The 21,644-nt window shown below is 43.1% G+C and overlaps 1 protein-coding gene across 1 annotated transcript; it reads left to right on the top strand.

The window, feature by feature from the left end:
- The first annotated feature begins 7,598 nt into the window (after positions 1-7,598).
- Positions 7,599-21,485, top strand: LOC111981757 (GTP:AMP phosphotransferase AK3, mitochondrial). The gene is made up of 5 exons (XM_024013173.2): positions 7,599-8,057; positions 11,597-11,716; positions 18,157-18,329; positions 20,202-20,320; positions 21,025-21,485. Exons 1-5 carry the CDS (start codon positions 7,910-7,912, stop codon positions 21,143-21,145), a joined length of 681 nt encoding a protein of 226 aa, XP_023868941.1. The 5' UTR covers positions 7,599-7,909; the 3' UTR covers positions 21,146-21,485.
- Positions 21,486-21,644: the final 159 nt, after the last annotated feature.

The following is a 21,644-nucleotide window of genomic DNA, read 5'->3' as shown; positions in this document are numbered from 1 at the left end:
GTCACGGACCCCGATGTCTAGCTCCCAGACAAACTAAACAACTTCTTGCTCGCTTTGAGGACAATACATTGCCACCGACACGGCCCGCTACCAAAACCTGCAGGCTCTCCTTCACCGCAGCCAACGTGAGTAAAACATTTAAATGTGTTAACCCTCGCAAGCTGCCGGCCCAAACGGCATCCCAGCCGCGTCCTCAGAGCATGCGCAGACCAGCTGGCTGGTGTGTTTACGGACATATTCAATCAATCCTATCCCAGTCTGCTGTTCCCACATGCTTCAAAAGGGCCACCATTGTTCCTGTTCCCAAGAAAGCTAAGGTAACTGAGCTAAACGACTATCGCCCCGTAGCACTCACTTCCGTCATCATGAAGTGCTTTGAGAGACTAGTCAAGGACCATATCACCTCCACCCTACCTGACACCCTAGACCCACTCCAATTTGCTTACCGCCCCAATAGGTCACAGACGACGCAATCGCAATCACACTGCACACTGCCCTAACCATCCTTGACAAAAGGAATACCTATGTGAGAATGCTGTTCATCGATTACAGCTCAGCATTTAACACCATAGTACCCTTCAAACTCCTCATTAAGCTCGAGACCCTGGGTCTCGACCACGCCCTGTGCAACTGGTCCTGGACTTTCTGACGGCCGCCCCCCAGGTGGTGAGGGTAGGAAACAACATCTCCACCCCGCTGATCCTCAACACTGGGGCCCCACAAGGGTGCGTTCTCAGCCCTCTCCTGTAATCCCTGTTCACCCATGACTGCGTGGCCATGCACGCTTCCAACTCAATCATCAAGTTTGCAAACGACACTACAGTGGTAGGCTTGATTACCAACAACGACGAGACGGCTACAGGGAGGAGGTGAGGCCCTCGGAGTGTGGTGTCAGGAAAATAACCTTACACTCAACGTCAACAAAACAAAGAGATGATCGTGCACTTCAGAAACAGCAGAGGGAACCACCCCCTATCCACATCGACGGGACAGTAGTGGGGATTTGATTTGATTTGGATCTCTTTTAGTTCCCATTTGGACTAATCTTCCAAGAGTCCTTAAACATTAAAATACAATTATAATACAAACACATTTTCACATATAACCACACTATTACAAACATACATAATATACTAACATAATCACCCAATAAATACTCAATCTAAAAAAATATGATTACTCATCTACTTCAGGAAACAGCAGAGAGAAACCACCCCCCTATCCACATCAAGATTGAAAGGTTTCTGGTTTGCTCGTTAATTTATTCAATTCTTTATTGCTCTAAATTGAAATGTTCTTTTGCCTATTTCTCTTTCTGTCTGGATAACGCATAGATGGTGGACAATCTATTCCTAATATTTACACATCACGGACAAATGAAATGGTCCACCCACACAGACAGCGTGGTGAAGAAGGCGCAACAGCGCCTCTTCAACCTCAGGAGGCTGAAGAAATTTGTCTTGTCACCAAAAACAGTCACAACTTTTACAGATGCACAATCAAGAGCATCCTGTCGGGCTGTATCACCGCCTGGTACGGCAACTGCTCCGCCCACAACTGTAAGGCTCTCCAGAGAGTAGTGAGGTCTGCACAGCGCATCACCGGGGGCAAACTACCTGCCCTCCAGGACACCTACAGCACCCGATGTCACAGGAAGGCCATAAAGATCATCAAGGATGCCAATATACTGACTCAAATCTCTACCACTTTAACAATTAAACGTTGGATGTAATAAATGTATCACTAGCCACTTTAAACAATGCCACTTTATATAATGTTTACATACCCTACATTACTCATCTCATATACAGTGGGGAGAACAAGTATTATTACACTGCCAATTTTGCAGGTTTCCTACTTACAAAGCATGTAGAGGTCTGTAATTTTATCATAGGTACACTTCAACTGTGAGAGACGGAATCTAAAACAAAAATCCAGAAAATCACATTGTATGATTTTTAAGTAATTAATTTGCATTTTATTGCATAGCATAAGTATTTGATCACCTACCAACCAGTAAGAATTCCGGCTCTCACAGACCTGTTCGTTTTCTTTAAGAAGCCCTCCTGTTCTCCACTCATACCTGTATTAACTGCACCTGTTTGAACTCGTTACCTGTATAAAAGACACCTGTCCACACACTCAATCAAACAGACTCCAACCTCTCCACAATGGCCAAGACAAGAGAGCTGTGTAAGGACATCAGGATAAAATTGTAGACCTGCACAAGGCTGGGATGGGCTACAGGACAATAGGCAAGCAGCTTGGTGAGAAGGCAGCAAACTGTTGGCGCAATTATTAGAAAATGGAAGAAGTTCAGGATGACGGTCAATCACCCTCGGTCTGGGGCTCCATGCCAGATCTCACCTCGTGGGCATCAATGATCATGAGGAAGTTGAGGATCAGCCCAGAACTACACGCAGGACCTGGTCAATGACCTGAAGAGAGCTGGGACCACCTTTCAAAGAAAAAATTGAGTAGGGTAGGAAACAACATCTCCACCCCGCTGATCCTCAACACTGGGGCCCCACAAGGGTGCGTTCTCAGCCCTCTCCTGTAATCCCTGTTCACCCATGACTGCGTGGCCATGCACGCTTCCAACTCAATCATCAAGTTTGCAGACGACACTACAGTGGTAGGCTTGATTACCAACAACGACGAGACGGCCTACAGGGAGGAGGTGAGGGCCCTCGGAGTGTGGTGTCAGGAAAATAACCTTACACTCAACGTCAACAAAACAAAGGAGATGATCGTGCACTTCAGGAAACAGCAGAGGGAACCACCCCCCTATCCACATCGACGGGACAGTAGTGGGGATTTGATTTGATTTGGATCTCTTTTAGTTCCCATTTGGACTAATCTTCCAAGAGTCCTTAAACATTAAAATACAATTTATAATACAAACACATTTTCACATATAACACACTATTACAAACATACATAATATACTAACATAATCACCCAATAAATACTCAATCTAAAAAATATTGATTACTCATCTACTTCAGGAAACAGCAGAGAGAACCACCCCCCTATCCACATCGACGGGACAGAAAAGAGAAATAGGCAAAAGAACATTTCAATTTAGTGTTGTGGGACAACATTTCTATGTATTATATTTAAATCGTTTAAAATAATATTTAAATGTATATATTGAAAGGTTTCTGGTTTGCTCTGTTAATTTATTCAATTTCTTTATTGCTCTAAATTGAAATGTTCTTTTGCCTATTTCTCTTTTCTGTCTGGATAACGCATAGATGGTGGACAATCTATTCCTAYTATTTACACATCACGGACAAACTGAAATGGTCCACCCACACAGACAGCGTGGTGAAGAAGGCGCAACAGCGCCTCTTCAACCTCAGGAGGCTGAAGAAATTTGTCTTGTCACCAAAAACAGTCACAAACTTTTACAGATGCACAATCAAGAGCATCCTGTCGGGCTGTATCACCGCCTGGTACGGCAACTGCTCCGCCCACAACTGTAAGGCTCTCCAGAGAGTAGTGAGGTCTGCACAGCGCATCACCGGGGGCAAACTACCTGCCCTCCAGGACACCTACAGCACCCGATGTCACAGGAAGGCCATAAAGATCATCAAGGATGCCAATATACTGACTCAAATCTCTAGCCACTTTAACAATTAAACGTTGGATGTAATAAATGTATCACTAGCCACTTTAAACAATGCCACTTWATATAATGTTTACATACCCTACATTACTCATCTCATATACAGTGGGGAGAACAAGTATTTGATACACTGCCYATTTTGCAGGTTTTCCTACTTACAAAGCATGTAGAGGTCTGTAATTTTTATCATAGGTACACTTCAACTGTGAGAGACGGAATCTTAAAACAAAAATCCAGAAAATCACATTGTATGATTTTAAGTAATTAATTTGCATTTTATTGCATGACATAAGTATTGATCACTACCAAACAGTAAGAAATCCGGCTCTCACAGACCTGTTCGTTTTTCTTTAAGAAGCCTCCTGTTCTCCACTCATTACCTTATTAACTGCACCTGTTTGAACTCGTTACCTGTATAAAAGACCTGTCCACACACTCAATCAAACAGACTCCAACCTCCCACAATTGCCAAGACAAGAGAGCGTGTAAGGACATCAGGGATAAAATTGTAGACCTGCACAAGCTGGGATGGCTACAGACAATAGGCAAGCAGCTTGGTGAGAAGCGAGCAACTGTGGCGCAATTATTAGAAAATGGAAGAAGTTCAGGATGACGGTCAATCACCCTCGGTCTGGGCTCCATGCAAGATCTCACCTCGGGGCATCAATGATCATGAGAAGTTGAGATGCAGCCAGAACTACACGGCAGGACCTGGTCAATGACCTGAAGAGAGCTGGGACCACCGTTTCAAAGAAAACCATTAGTAACACACTACGCCGTCATGGATTAAAATCCTGCAGCACGCAAGGTCCTCTGCTCAAGCCAGCGCATGTCCAGGCCGTTTGAAGTTTGCCAATGACCATCTGGATGATCCAGAGGAGGAATGGGAAAGTCATGTGTCTGATGAGACAAAAATAGAGCTTTTTGGTCTAAACTCCACTCGCCGTGTTTGGAGGAAGAAGAAGAGGACATGAGCAACCCCAAAGAACACCATCCCAACCCGTGACAAGCCTGGGAGAGGTGCTATTGGAACATCGATTCGTTGGGGATGGCTTTGTCTAGCCCCAAAGGTGGATCAGGACGACTGCAACCGTATTGAGGGGAGAGATGGATGGGGCCATGTATCGCAGATCTTGGCCAACAACCTCCTCCCTAAGTAAAGGAGCCATGAAGAGAAGAACCTGGTCGGGCACGGCGTGGTGAGGTCGTGGCGGTTATGGCGAGGTAGAGGGTCGGGTGTGTGCGGGGCAGTCTTGTCGAAGATGGGTTTCGTGACGCCTCCGTCCTCCCCAGCCATTTTGTGCCGAGCAAACGACGTACGCCAATACACAGACGACTACACAGCACCATGTGCAACTAAAGGATGCTCCAGTTAAGGAGAGCATCTCAAGCCTGGATGTGCTAGCCAGGCTCCAGACCTGAACGCCACAAACAAAAAAAACTGAATGAAAAAATAAAAAAAAAAAGAAAAAAAAAAAAAAGAAAACAATAGAAAAACAGAATAAAAAAAATTAAAAAAAAAAAACAAAAAATAAAAAATATAAAAAAAAAAATTTATTTTTTAAAAAAAAGATAAATTAAAAGTAATCATAATTACAATAAAAAAGAAGAAATGACGTGACATCGGAAATGAAAAAGAAATAAATAAAATAAAAAAAAAAATAATACAAATTAAAAAAAAAAAAAACACAAAAGAAAAATAAAAAAAACAGAATGAAATAGATAAGAAAAAGAATATTAATTCTTTTGGAGTCGTATCTAGCTCGTCGTCTCTGGAGCAGCTATAAGCTGGAAAAAGGTAGTTCTCATTGCTCGATTTCGTGTGCGTGTTCATGTTCCCAGCGATGCCACAGCCCTCGTGAAAAGCCGGCTGTCTGAAGGATCTGGAGAAGGTCTGTATGAGGAGCAGGTGGGTGCCAAAAATCCACTGCTTGGCGTTGGTCAGTGTGTCGGGGAAAGCTGGTCAAGAACTACAGAACTGTATGATCTCTGTTTTAAGAACAAAGGTTTCTTACCAATAGTATAGCTTCTGCTTTTCTGATGTATGCAAGTAAATAGTAATAGAACAGAAAAAATATAAAAGATGTGAGACAACATAAAGATAAGAAAAAAAAAATACCTTAAAAAAAACGAAAAAACATACGTGTGGCCCGGATGGATCTAGATCAGGTCAGGGTATATACTATATATGAAGAGTTGAATTATTAGGTATGTGAGAGAGTCAGGCGCGGGTCTAGTATGTTATTTATATGCGTCTTTCAGCCTAATAAAAGCAAATGAATTACTTAAAAAATCATACAATGTGTATTCTGGTGATTTTTGTTTTAATTCCGTTCTCCACAGTTGATAGTGTACCTAGTATTAAAAATTACCAGACCTCTACATGCTTTGTAAGTAGGAAAACCTGCAAAATCGGCAGTGTATCAAATACTTGTTCTCCCCACTGTATATATACTGTACTCTATACCATCTACTGCATCTTGCCTATGCCGTTCGGCCATCGTTCATCCATATATTTATATGTACATATTCTTATTCATTCCTTTACACTTGTGTGTATAAGGTAGTTGTTGAGAAATTGTTAGATTACTTGTTAGAAATTACTGCACGGTCAGAACTAGAAGCACAAGCATTTCGCTACACTCGCAATAACATCTGCTAACCATGTGTATGTGACCAATAAAATGTTATTTGATTTGATCTATGTTGACACTGCCATGTTGATCTGATCTTTGCTGTTGGAGAACAGCTACAGTGCCTGACTTCCGGCTGTCATAGATGCATCTCCCCCGACTTCATTCGCTGATTTAAACATACCCACATACATGAAAACAAGTTGTCTATTGTTGAATGACAACAAAGACTTTATTGAAGAATACCTACAGTTGACCAATCATTGACGAAGGGGCGTACACTTCGGCTCCGGAACTTCTGTTTGCCATGAGAAAAAATGTTGTGTGACAGATCAGCCGAAAAAACCCTTACCGAAGTCCAAAACGAACAAAAACGTCAAAAAAGGTCGTCATAATTTATGCACGAACTCTTCTGAAGTGTTTCTACTGGGAAGCATATGGTCATCGCTTGAACCTACCCATTATCTCTCCAAATGGTATTTTATGTTATTGTGATTTTTATTCGGATCCTCAGTAGCTGAAGCAGCAGCTATTCATCCTGGGGTCCACACAAAACATGACAAAATAAAGAACACTAATGGACCAGAACAGCAACACAAATTTAAACTAGGAACACTATGACTAAAGAACAATAGGCCTACGACTATTTTGGTCAAAATAAAAGGCTATAAATCCACACAAAAAAACATAGCATATCCTTATTTAGAAAGCACCAAACAACAGAAAACAACGTGGTGCATTTCTAGGGCAAAGGGTAATATTAATTTAATTCCTACAGAGTAGGCAATAAAAACTCGTATTTCACCACATGCACAGATATCTGGGAAATTGTGATGGGGATTAGGCTACTACAGCCAGCTCTGTAACGGAAAACAGTCCGTCTACTGCGCACCTTCCTGGTTTCAGCAGGTCCAATGTACAGTATTTGAAGTTTAAATCTGATGAGCYATTAAATTGCAGCCAGCCAGGCAGTATTAACACTTGCCAACACGCTTTTCTATTTAACCCAGGCACCATACGAATTACATAAGAGTGTTATACAATTCACAGGACACATTTCCTACTATATTTTTTTTCTTCTTCATGTAATGTCTTTTATTATCACTGGACCTGATTAAAGGAATAAGGACAAGGCAGGAAATAGGCTATAGTGGGCTGGCTATTCAAGCCAGGTCACKCGTTATACAAGTCAATGGAACAACTTCGAAATTTGACCTTTGAGAAACATGGGTTAACGTCTAATTCTGATATAAAACTGTGCGCGATGGTAAGCAGCCGGCGAAACAGTGCACGTCTTGGTGGATGTCGGACCCAAAATCCGCCAGAGTGCGCTATTATTCCTGACGTCGTTAAGATTGGGGCTGTGTGGATGCGAGCGTCCTCACCGAGTAGCGAGACGAAGCGGTTTTCTCGTTATGAACTTCTTCCTCCTCAAGGTCTTCGAAAAAAGAGCTGATTTCAAGAGCCAAACTAGAACTGCTACAGGAGTCGTCCACAGTAGGCGATTGCACTTTTGCACACAGTGGATAGACTTGGCCACCAAGGGTGCATGGAGAATTCCGCTCGAACAGAAGTTCTCTTGTTTAAACTCACAAATTACAGCTTCATGGGAAGGACGTGCTGATTACAACAATAACATTGGAAAATGGTTCTACAAAGGATATTCCGGGTGGTTATCATGGGACCTCCAGGTTCAGGGAAGGGCACAGTGTCGGGGCGCGTAGTAAAACGTTTCGGATTAACGCATCTTTCAAGTGGAGACCTTTTGAGAGCCAACATTAAAGCCCAAACAGGTAAGATTAGACCATGGTGCAGTTCTTAACCTCTCCACACAAAGCAGATAATGGAAATGGCTGCTATAGCTGATGATGAAAATAAGCAGAATTTGAAGTAATGCATAGCCTTGTCAGTTTTCTCGAAGTAGTCAGATTGTTCCCACTTGCTTGTGTTAGGTTTTTATCATGCATGAACAGCAGCAGTTGACACATTAGATAGCGTAGACGTTGCTACCATGTTCAGACCCACTGGACACGGACGTCAATTCAACGTCTATTCCACGTTGGTTCAACGTCATTTCAATGAAATTACGTGGAAAACAACGTTGATTCAACCAGTGGATAAATTGTAGATGTGTGATATTAATACTTGTAAAAAGAATCATTCATAAACTAAAATGAATATGAAAATATCGGATGCAATCAGATTCTTTTGGATGTTATGCACAAAATGTAACAGAGAATAAACAAATTGTTATCCACAAGATGATGCAATGAAGCATGCGATGTCTTGAAAACGACGATGGTGGTTGGCCATTACCCGACTCCCCTTGGGAGAAAGYTCAAGATTATTATCATTTTTTTATTCTTCAAAGATTACAGAGATGGTAATATACCGATACCTTGCAAACAAAATTCTCCTCAGCAGTAACAAAAAAAGTGTTTTTCTGGTCTGGCTATGATAAGAGAAACAGTTCAGTCCAGTTCCACAATCATATTCTTATCTTGCTGCAAAAAGGTCGAGCCTGACTGGAGAGCTGACAAGACCCCGATCTCATATTATTGAGTGGAAAGAAGAGTTGTTCCAAAAAAAAAAGAAGTTTTATTTTGAAACAATTTTTTACAGCAGATCTACAGCTATAGTAGACCTGTGCACAGGTACCCTGATATCTGAACTACCTGCCACCTGAGCTTTTTACAGTGAAGGTCATGTGGTCTGGTATGTAACTGCAACTTGTTATCACACTGCTCTAGCTCTTATCTTGACTGAAGTCCCATCAGATGTGAGGACCATCATAAACGGAGGAGTAGCCTATAGCAGACCACTGACTTTCAAGGACTTTGTTCCCACATCCCCTTGCTAATTTTCCCCACACTGGAATGATATGAAACACATAAAGGACTACAGAGTTCTTTCAGAACACCCACATTTAAAACATGATGAAAGACTTTGTTTTATTGCCCATACAATCTGTGATCTAGTTATCAGTTTAATAGTACCTTTTTTTTAAAGTACGTGCACACTTGGCACATGGCTTGCTGTGTGCCAAGTCCTCAAAGAATGTAATAGTTAAAAGAATGCAAGCCTGTATTATTTTCAGTGTGGTGTGTAGCTTCTTTGTTGTAGCCTGAGATGAGCTCCACTGTGCACAGTAGGCTAGCATTCTATGCTGCTCCTTATATGGCCCAGGCCTGCAAAACCTCCTCCCTCGACTGTTACAGAAATTATTTTCTGCTGTTGGAGTCAGACAGACTCAAACCTTTTTGGGGGCGGGGACCGCTTTTATGATAGCAAATTAATCAAGGATTCCCTCATAATCAGAACACAACTCGAGTGAGATTTAAAAAAAATAGCATACAAGGAGTTATGACTTCGGCAGTGCATTGCCCTCGGGCCCAGGGAATTAACATGTTAAAGGCCCGCCTCTTGGCATTGGAGAGAACATTTTGTACTTTTCAAGCTCATTTCCTGCAGTTCTACACATTTTTACATGAGGCAGAGAACTTTGCAGTTTTAATCATTTATTGTATTTTTTATTTAACCTTTATTTAACTAGGCAAGTCAGTAAAGAATAAATTCTTATTTACAATGACGGCCTAACCCGGAATCGAACCAGGGTGTCTGTAGTGACGCCTCTAGCACTGAGATGCTGTGCCTTAGACCGCTGCGTCACTCGGGAGCCCCCAAAGCTAATTTAAAGCTTAAATTACAGTGCATTTATGTTATAAAAAAAAAAACTTTTTGGAGAATACATGAAGTATTCAGTTTAAAAAGATACAATTGGTGGAGTACTGTGGATACCAATATTCATGTGAGCCTCCCAGACCATAAATTGTGGATTCATAATATTACATTGTATTCTATTACACTCTAAACTTATTCCACAGATCGCTTGGCCAAAACATTTTAAGTTGTTGTTAGTCATATTCATTTAAAATAATTATGTAAAAGGAAAAGTATTATAAAAATATATATATATATTTTGAGACCTGGCCGGGGACCTCCTGCAATTTGGGCGGCAGGTAGCCCAGTGGTTAGAGCGTTGGGCCAATAACCGAAGGTTGCTAGATTGAATCCCCAAGCTGCCAAGGAAAAAAATGGTCGCTCTGCCCCTGAACAAGGCAGTTAACCCACTTTGTTCTTAACTGACTTGCCTAGTTAACTAAAGAGGAAAACAATAAATACGTCAGACCCCACTTTGAGAACCCCTGAATTAAGGGGAAAGGAGAAAAATAATTCTGGCCTGGAAATAATCTACTAAAGTTTTTATAAACCTATCAGAAATATAGTTTATTTGAGTACATATCGCAATCCATTGGGGTGATTTTGTCAGTCTTTTCTTGACTTGGTAAAGATACAGGATCTTTTTGTCTTTAATATACATGTTATATAAGATATAAACTATATTCTGGACAGGATAAGGTCTGGTAGAATATGTTCTCACTAGAGAATGCATAATAAAGATGACAGAGCTGAGCTCTTTGTGTTCCTGTATCTCTTCTTTTGGCAGAGCAGGAAAATATAACAGCTTTGTGTTTTATCCTTTCAGAACTGGGTCTTCTGAGATAATAAAAAGCTAAGATCACAGCTCTGATCCTTGTGCTATTCTGCATCCTCTCCTGGCAGAGCTGGGTCTTCGCTTTATGTTGCTCTGTGCATCTGCTCCTCCTCCGGGGCAGGAAGCTGCTCGTCAAAAAACAAAAAAAAAAAAAAAAAAAAAAACAAAAAGAATACAAAAAAAATTAAGACAAATATTATAAAAAACAAATGAAATATACATTAATCACCCAGCCGCAAAAAATACTACACTCATCACTGGCAGAGCTGAGTCTAAAAATAAAAAGCAATTATACAAATGTATGCCTCTGTGTATCTCCTCCTACCATGCAGAAAAAGACACTGAAGAAACCACACAAACGAAAATCTAAACACGTTCATTCGCCCAACAATCAAAAATTCGCATGAACTCTGACTAGCACTATCCTCTGCACTAGAACCACAGAGCGCCTAAGAGATCAACAATAAACAAAATAGCTAATAAAACAAATAAAAAAAATAAAAAAGAGAAAAATATAAAAGAAACAATAAAACTAAAACGTGTATCTCCTCTCCTGAGCAGAAGCATCGGCGTCACCATAAAAATCCCACCAAGCATAATACTATCAGTTGCTCATGTGTATTCTCCTCTCCTGGCAGAGCTGGGTCTTAGCTTTATGTTGCTCTGTGTATCTCCTCTCCTGGCAGAGCTGGGTCTTCTGATGAAGTGCATAATGTGTACATGTTTAAATACTAAAGATGACCGCTCTGATCTTTGTTCCACCGTGAATTCTTGCAGAGCTGGGTCTTCTGATGAAGTCATGCATCGATCAGGGTCAGCTGGTACCTGATGACGTCATCTCCCGTCTCATCCTGACAGAGATGAGGAGCATAGAGCAGAGCAGCTGGCTGCTGGACGGTAAGCAGTAAGCACCTGCACCATACGCATTACGCCAACAGAGAGCGAGAGGGAGGATGACAATGGGGAAAGATAGAGAAAGGTTGTATCAAAGGGCAATATAGGTCGGACTTAAACGATGAAGTGTGTCGGAGGCTGCAGCATTACCGCTAGACCAGCCAGGCCACCCATTACTCAGATTTAGACATATCAACATAGACAAGGCAATAGGCATATGTTTTAAAAAGGCATTCAGTACACTCCAGACACCTTCAAGTGACTAGGAATTTGTTTCTAAGAAACATTTACATTATTTGAACAGCTTGCTGCTGAACAGTAAACAGCACCTGCACTCATTAAGCTATTCTTGAATAATGGTGCCGGAGGGGATGGCTGTCGTTTTACGGGCTCCTAACCAACTGGGCTATTTTTATATATWTTTTTTGCATTGTTTGCAACTTATTTTGTACATAKATTTTCTGCTACCGTCTCTTATGACCGAAAAGAGCTTCTGGACATCAGAACAGCGATTACTCACCACGAACTGGACAAAGATTTTTTCTTTAATGAGTCCGACACAAAGGATATACTGCTTTCCGGAGAACAGGCCCAAATCCCCGTCATTAGCGTGAAGAAAGGGGCGGAGATACCGAGGGAGAAGGTCGGGGTGCCTGGTTAGGATTTGTAGGCGAGTGAGTAAATTGCCATTACAATTCTATTGGCCAACGTGAAATCACTGGAAAACAAACCTGATGATCTACGGTCGAGCTTATCTTATCTACGGGACATAAACAAACTGTAATATCTTATGTTTCACTGAGTTGTGGCTGCACAACGACATGGATAATATAGAGCTGGCTGGGTTTTCCATGCATCGGTTGGACAAAGCAGCTACGTCTGGTAAGAAGAGGAGCGGGGGTGTGTGTCTATTTGTCAATAACTGCTGGTGCGCGATGTCTAATGTTAAAGAAGTTTCTAGATATTGCTCGTCTGAGGTAGATTACCTCATGATAAGCTCTACCAAGAGAGATCTCATCTATATCATTCATAGCCGTCTATTTACCACCACAAACTGATGCTGGCTATAAGACCACCTCAGTCACCAGCTTCATCATTAAGTGTATTTACGACGGCATCCCCACAGTGACTGTATGTACAAATCCCAACCAGAAGTCATGGATTACAGCCAACATCTGCACCGAGCTAAAGGCTAGAGCTGCCGCTTTCAAGGAGCGGGACACTAATCCGGACCTATATAAGAAATCTCGCTATGCCCTCCGACGAACCATCAAACAGGCAAAGCGTCAATACAGGACTAAAATTGAATCCTACTACACTGGTTCTGTCACTTGTCAGATGTGGCATGGCTTGCAAACTATTATAGACTACAAAGGGAAACCGAGCTGCCCAGTGACGCGAGCCTACCAGACAAGCTAAATGCCTTCTATGCTCTCTTTGAGGCAAGCAACACTGAATCATGCATGAGAGCACCAGCTGTTCCGGACGACTGTGTGATCATGCTCTCCATAGCTGATGTGAGCAAGACCTTTTAAACAGGTCAACATTCACAAGGCCGTGGAGCCAGACGGATTACCAGGGCGTGTACTCAGAGCATTTGCAGACCAACTGGCAAGTGTCTTCACTGACATTTTCAACCTCTCCCTGACCGAGTCTAATACCCACATGTTTCAAGCAGACCACCATAGTCCCTGTGCCCAAGAACGCCAAGGTAACCTGCCTAAATGACTACCGCCCAGTAGCACTCACGTCGGTAGCCATGAAGTGCTTTGAAAGGGAGGCTCACATCAACACCATCATGCGCGGAAACCATAGACCCACTCCAATTCGCATACCGCCCCAACAGATCCACAGATGATATAATCGCACTCAACACTGTCCTTTCCCACCTGGACAAAAGCAACACCTATGTGAGTGCTGTTCATTGACTACAGCTCAGCGTTCAACACCATAGTGCCCACAAAGCTCATCACTAAACACCTCCCTCTGCAACTTGATCCTGGACTTCCTAACGGGCCACCCCCAGGTAGTAAGGGTAGGCAACAACACATCTGCCACACTGATCCTTAACACCGGGGCCCCTCAAGGGTGCGTGCTTATCCCCTCCTGTACTCATTGTTCACCAACGACTGCTTGGACAAGCACGACTCCAACACCACCATTAAGTTTGCTGACGACACAACAGTGGTAGGCCTGATCACTAACAACGATGAGACAGCCTATAGGGAGGAGGTCCGAGACCTGGCAGTGTGGTGCCAGGACAACAACCTCTCCCTCAATGTGAGCAAGACAAAGGAGATGATCGTGGACTACAGGAAAAGGCGGGCCGACCAGGCCCCCATTGACGGGACTGTAGTGGAGCGGGTCGAGATTTTCAAGTTCCTTGGTGTCCATATCACTAACTAACTATCATGGTCCAAACACACCAAGACAGTTGAAGAGGGCACTGAAAAGGAGACTGAAAGATTTGGCAGGGGTACCCAGATCCTCAAAACATTCTACAGCTGCACCATCGAGAGCTTCCTGACCAGTTGCATCACCGCCTGGTATGGCAACTGCTCGGCATCCGACCGTAAGGTGCTACAGAGGGTAGTGCGTACAGCCCAATACATCATTGGGCCAAGCTTCCTGCCAACCAGGACCTATTTTTATTTTTTTATTTCACCATTATTTAACCAGGTAGGCCAGTTGAGAACAAGTTCTCATTTACAACTGCGACCTGGCCAAGATAAAGCAAAGCAGTGCCACACAAYCAACAACACAGTTACACATGGAATAAACAAACATACAGTCAATAACACAATAGAAAAGTCTATATACAGTGTGTGCAAATGAGGTAAGGGAGGTAAGGCAATAAATAGGCTATAGTAGCGAAATAATTACAATTTAGCAATTAAACACTGGAGTGATAGATGTGCAGAAGATGAATGTGGGGTGCAAAGGAGCAAAAAATAAATAAATATGGGGATGAGGTAGTTGGATGGGCTATTTACAGATGGGCTATGTACAGGTGCAGTGATCTGTGAGCTGCTCTGACAGCTGATGCTTAAAGTTAGTGAGGGAGATATAAGTCTCCAGCTTCAGTGACTTTTGCAATTAGTTCCAGTCATTGGCATCAGAGAACTGGAAGGGAAGGCGGCCAAAGTAGGAATTGGCTTTGGGGGTGACCAGTGAAATATACCTGCTGGAGCGTGTGCTACGGGTGGGTGCTGCTATGGTGACCAGTGAGCTGAGATAAGGCGGGGCTTTACCTAGCAAAGACTTATAGATGACCTGGAGCCAGTGTGTTTGGCAACGAATATGAAGCGAGGGCCAGCCAACGAGAGCATACAGGTCACAGTGGTGGGTAGTATATGGGGCTTTGGTGACAAAACTGATGGCACTGTGATAGACTGCATCCAATTTGCTGAGTAGAGTGTTGGAGGCTATTTTGTAAATGACGTCGCTGAAGTCAAGGATCGGTAGGATAGTCAGTTTTAAGAGGGTATGTTTGGCAGCATGAGTGAAGGATGCTTTGTTTTGCGAAATAGGAAGCCGATTCTGGATTTAATTTTGGATTGGAGATGCTTAATGTGAGTCTGGAAGGAGAGTTTACAGTCTAACCAGACACCTAGGTATTTGTAGTTGTCCACATACTCTAAGTCAGAACCGTCCAGAGTAGTGATGCTGGACGGGCGGGCAGGTGCGGGCAGCGATCGGTTGAAGGGCATGCATTTAGTTTTACTTGCATTTAAGAGCAGTTGGAGGCCACGGAAGGAGAGTTGTATGGCATTGAGGCTCGTCTGGAGGTTAGTTAACACAGTGTCCAAAGAAGGGCCAGAAGTATACAGAATGGTGTCGTCTGCGTAGAGGTGGATCAGAGAATCATCAGCAGCAAGAGCGACATCATTGATGTATACAGAGAAGAGAGTCGGCCCGAGATTTGAACCCTGTGGCACCCCCATAGAGACTACCAGAGGTCCGGACAACCGGCCCTCTGATTTAACACACTGAACTCTGTCTGAGAAGTAGTTGGTGAACCAGGCGAGGCAGTCATTTGAGAAACCAAGGCTGTTGAGTKTGCCGATAAGAATGTGGTGATTGACAGAGTCGAAAGCCTTGGCCAGGTCGATGAATACAGCTGCACAGTATTGTCTCTTATCGATGGCGGTTATGATATCGTTTTGGACCTTGAGCGTGGCTGAGGTGCACCCATGACCAGCTCGGAAACCAGATTGCATAGCGGAGAAGGTACGGTGGGATTCGAAATCGTCGGTGATCTGTTTGTTAACTTGGCTTTCAAAGACCGTAGAAAGGCAGGGTAAGATAGATATAGGTCTATAACAGTTTGGGTCTAGAGTGTCTCCCCCTTTGAAGGGGGGGATGACCGCGGCAGCTTTCCAATCTTTGGGGATCTCAGACGATACGAAAGAGAGGTTGAACAGGCTAGTAATAGGGGTTGCAACAATTGCAGCGGATAATTTTAGAGAGGGTCCAGATTGTCTAGCCCGGCTGATTTGTAGGGATCCAGATTTTGCAGCTCTTTCAGAACATCGGCTATCTGGATTTGGGTGAAGGAGAAATGAGGGAGGCTTGGGCAAGTTGCTGTGGGGGGTGCAGGGCTGTTGACCGGGGTAGGAGGAAGGCTGAAAAAATTGTCAGACTCTAGTCACTCAAGTCATAGACTGTTCTCTCTGCTAACGCACGGCAAGAGGTACCGGAGCGCCAAGTCTAGGTCCAAAAGGCTCCCGAACAGCTTCTACCCCCAAGCTATAAGAATGCTGAACAATTAATCAAATAGCCACCCGGACTATTCACATCTACTATTTATGAAAATTGCTTTTAAAGGGTTAAATAACCTTCGGCCACTAATATCACAACTGATATGTGATGCTAGGCGGATGGACTATCAGATCAATTTGTGTTCAGCCTGGCCCAAGGCGGTTTTCCATTTCAAAATAGCTGTCAAAGTGGGAGATAATGGCAAATAGTACAGTCATGCATGCGTCATGTTAAAGGGATACTTTGGGATTTTGGTAATGAGGCCCTTCGTCTAGTACCCCAGAGTCAGATGAACTATTGGATACCATTTTTATGTCTCTGTGTCCAGGGACGGCCTGCTCATTAAGCAGGATTAGTTGGTCGCTAAACCGACCAAGACGCACCTTTCTCTCAACCAGTGGCATATGGGCTTTTCAGGTGAGTGCTGATGCCGCCCTATGATAAGCAGTGCCCACAAAGGCAAGGCCGCAAAATATTGCTATTGTTCATTCCCAGCGCGCCTCTCCAGGGTGCTGTTGAAGAGAGACACATTGTAGCAATGTACCCTGAGAGTCGGGAAGCAAGTTCAGAGAGTGACTACATTTAATAAATTAATGAACAAAACAAGAAACACGAACAGCGCACCGACATGAAACGGCAACAATGACGACTGGGGAAGAAACCAAAGGGAGTGACATATAAAGGGCAGGTAATCAAGGAGGTGATGTAGTCCAGGTGAGTGTCATTATGCGTGTAACGCTGGTGACAGGTGTGTGCCATAACGAGCAGCTTGGTGACCTAGAGGCCAAAGAAGGAGCACATGTGACAGTACCCTCTGTATATTGCTGAGGATAAAAAATAAAAAAAGTAATCTATTTCAGAATAAGGCTGTAACGTAACAAGGGGTCTGAATACTTTCTGAAGGCACTGCAAGTAGGGGTAAAGTGACTGCATAGATAATAAACAGCGAATAACATTTTAATAATTGTTCAGCAGTCTCATGGCTTGGGGGTAGAAGCTGTTTAGGAGCCTTTTGGACTTGGCCCTTCGGTACCGCTTGCCATGCGGTAGCAGAGAGAACAGTCTAAGTTGACTGGAGTCTTTGACCATTTTCGGGCCTTCCTCTGACACCGCCTAGTATATAGGTCCTGGATAGCAGGAAGCTTGGCCCCAGTCACGTACTGGGCTGTACGCACTACCCTCTGTAGCGCCTTACGGTCGGATGCCGAGCAGTTGCCATACCAGGCGGTGATGCAACTGGTCAGGATGCTCTAGAGGGTGCAGCTGTAGAACTTTTTGAGGTTCTGGGGACACATGCCAAATCTTTTCAGTCTCCTGAGGGGGAAAAGGCGTTGTCGTGCCCTTTTCACGACTGGCTTGGTGTGTTTTGTGACAGTTTGTTGGTGATGTGGACACCAAAGAACTTGAAACACATTGGAGAAGAAGGTACGAGGGAAGGGACCTTGGACCTTCTCCACCTATACGGTTAAGAAGGAGGCGAGGAGAGATGAGAGGAATCGCAGAAAGATGAATTGGAAAAGAGCCATGTCTCTGGGCCTCTACTTTCCTGTCAGGGTTCCCACTTGGGAAGATTGTGAACATAAAACTCTAGAATGGACATTGTCAAGTTATGAAGGTTTATAACATCAACCACTAGTGTATTATATAGCTCTATGCTTACACTGGTCTCTCCTGTCTGGAAGGGTTCCCCCGCACCGTGACTCAGGCGGAGACTCTAGACGGCGTGTGCAGTGTGGACACAGTCATCAACATGGACGTTCCTTTCCAGACCATCAAACAGAGACTGACCTCTCGCTGGCTCCACCTGCCCAGCGGACGCGTCTACAACATCGAGTTCAACCCGCCCAAGATCTCTGTAAGTATAGTCGGAGTCACAGATGTATTTGACAGCTAGATACTACTGAGCTATATTGAAGCTTATGCTCCAAATGTATGTGGCTGTTTTAACACACAGGCCTTATTACAACATAATTAAAATGATTACACATGTAATAACCATGTAACAGGATAGTAAAAACACACTTATACACTGTGTATTTTTAAAAACAATTTGATAAGACTGCTTTGTTCCATCTCTCCCACCACACAGTTGCTCTTGTCGTTAGCTAGCTTTAGCTGAATATCAAGCTGCTCTTTCACCATGCAACCACCTGACAGCGCCTGGCTCCCTTACAAGTCATGCTATCAAAATATGGGTATTAAAATAAAAAAAACTATCCTGGAACGTTAAAGTAGGGCACAGACTGCGTGTACCTGCGGCCTGGAGAGATTTAGAGGAGAAAGAGACAGATGGCAGAAGAAGGGATTAGACAGATAAAACTGGGCATCCCAAATGACACCCTATTCCCTATATAGTGCACTACCTTTGACCAGAGCCCTATGGCCTATACAGGGAATAGGGTGCCATTTCCAAACGCATCCAGGGTGGCATTCGTTTGCTGTGGCAATCCAAGTGGGGACCTTTGCTCTCGTCCATACAATTAAACTGGAGCAAACAAGACATTGTTAGCACACCTGGGTTCAAATACTATTTGGAGTATTTTTAAGTACTTTAGCTGTGTTTGATTGAACTTGCCTGGCGCAATGAAACCAATAGAAAAGCCCTACAATTGCAAACCCTGCTCATCTGACACTCCAAAGAGGCTAAAGCATATGCTCAAAGCATTACGATTTCAAATAGGTGGTTGCATGGTGAATTAGGAGCTTTTAAAAGAGCAGCTTGATATTTAGCTAAAGCTAGCTAATGACAAGAGCAACTGTTCTTAACCATGAAAAGAACACYGAATGAAATCTCCTTCACCTCTCCCAGCAGCTTTCTGTATTCTGCTCTTTAGAGCCTGTTCATTGTACCTGTGCTAGTGTTGTTTTTTTGCAATTACAAACATGCTGGTAGGAGGTTGAATGCAATTTGAATAGTAAGACTTTCAGGTTAAACACTTACCTACAGTAGTGTTTGTATTCCAATGTGTTGAGTCTAATGCTTCATACAATAGAGGTGCAAATGTAGTCAAAAAGCAGCGTTTTATGTGAATTGTGCAAACAGGATGACACTTCAGTAGATGACAGCCTCTTACTAATCTTTGCACTTCAGAGGCTGCTTGATCTGGGAGGGAGGTGTATATGGTTTACTCTCGCAAGGGTCTGTTCACGTTTGCTTTCTACGTCACCTAAGGCAAGGTTATCATAGTTTTTTTTTTTTTCTACTAACCATACAGGTTTCTGCATGAATGTTCAGTTCCCCCTCCATGCATTTCTCAGAACAGGCAGTACTGGCTTAGGCTGTGGTGTTTACTGACATAGTGGTATGTAAAGTGTATGTTGGACTACTAAATCGTCCAATATTTATATATTTTTTATTTAACCTTTGTTTAACTAGGCAAGTCAGTTAAGAACAAATTCTTATTTACAATGACGGCCTAGGAACAGTTAACTGCATTGTTCAGGGGCAGAACAACATATTTTTACTTTGTCAGCTCTGGGATTTGATCTAGCAACCTTTCGGTTACTGGCCCAACGCTCTAACCACTAGGCTATATACCTCAGTGTAGCTCAGTTTGTGTAAGATGCTAGCAACGCCAGGACTGTGGATTTGATTCCTGCTTGGGCCACCTATACGAAAATGTATGCACGCACCATTGTAAATTGCTTTGGATAAAAGTATCTGTTAAATGGCATATCTTAACACGCTCACTGTTTGGTCTGTTTTGGTTGGCCCTCCTGGCTACAGGGCCTTGATGATGTCACTGGAGAGCCTCTGATTCAGAGAGACGATGACACACCAGAGACCATCACCAGGAGGCTGAAGTCCTACGAAAACCAGACACAACCCGTGTTGGAGTACTACAGGTAATGTCCCAAACCTGAGCTATATATATATTTTTTTTTAGCTTTTATATTCATTATTACATTATATAAGCTGTAACTGTGTAATAACGTTGTAGTTTATCTTCTTACATCATAGGCTTTAAGGCTTATATCTGCCCTTTCAAAGTTGGGACATAACAAATGGACATTAATCTCAATTAGACATCATTGTGCATGACTCAATGTCAGTTTTGATTCATATCACATCTATTTCTGTGGCCAATTAAGGAAGGAAAACATTAGTCAAGAGCTCCTGTGTACATAGGATGTTAAAAGCATCCAAGTTATTTCTAAGATGGCTTCTGGGGCTCTTTGTCACTGGTAACTGGACAACGGGAAGAGAACTCTGAATTAACCCTACTACAGGGGCCGGTCTGAGAACTGAAATAGCTTGGGACTGTAACAAAGGATTCAGGCTCAGACAGGAGATCAGACAGTGAATTCATTCCAGTGATTTCTTTCCCTTTGTTAAACAGTGAATCTATGTTGGTAACCTTGAAAGCATTATGTAGTTGAGTACTAGGTTGTATTCAGTAGACTAGACTGTAGCAAAACATTTTGCATTGGAATGTGGAAATATGTGTTCTTATTGGAGACAATCAGGGAGTACCTACCTGTTTCAAAACTAGTGCTTATGTTTATTATGATGACTGTCAGGAGGTACTAATGTCTGTTTCTACCAACAGGAGCAAAGGGATGTTGGAGACATTCTCAGGAACGGAAACCAACAAGATCTGGCCTCACATTCAGGCATTTTTGTCCAAAAAACTCTTCCCCCAAAATGATAAGGTTGTTGGGAAAGCCTAGAATCCACTCTGGGAACGGATGGATTAGTTTACCACAACTTAAATGGAACTCAACTCTTTGGTCCAAACCATAGCAGTATCTCTGTGCCTATATAAGACCATGCCACTTAGTACAACATATTGTAGTTGGATGAGGACAACTTGTTCAACCAATGTCACATTCTATCTCTGTTCATTCCATATGTAGCCTGATCCCAGATCTGTTTATGCTGTCTTGCCAACTCCTATTGTCACTGTCAAGCTAAACATCGATCGTAGGAGTTGACAAGACAGCACAAACAGATCTGGGAACAGGATACTCCATATGTAACTTGTTGCTAGGTGATGTGGTTTTGTGTCCTTGGTCTGTGTGTGTGTGCGTGCGTGTGGGTGTGGGTGGACAAGACAGGACTTGAGGGTAAAGTGCCATTATGTGAAGTGGTCTTGAATTAATCAATGTTTGTAGGGCCAAGTGCCTGTTGTTGACTGTACTTTATCATGTAGTAGTTTTTAAATGATCG

This window comes from Salvelinus sp. IW2-2015, linkage group LG20 (assembly GCF_002910315.2).
Source record: "Salvelinus sp. IW2-2015 linkage group LG20, ASM291031v2, whole genome shotgun sequence".
Taxonomy (NCBI): domain Eukaryota; kingdom Metazoa; phylum Chordata; class Actinopteri; order Salmoniformes; family Salmonidae; genus Salvelinus; species Salvelinus sp. IW2-2015.
This window is presented reverse-complemented; position numbering and strand designations above follow the sequence as displayed.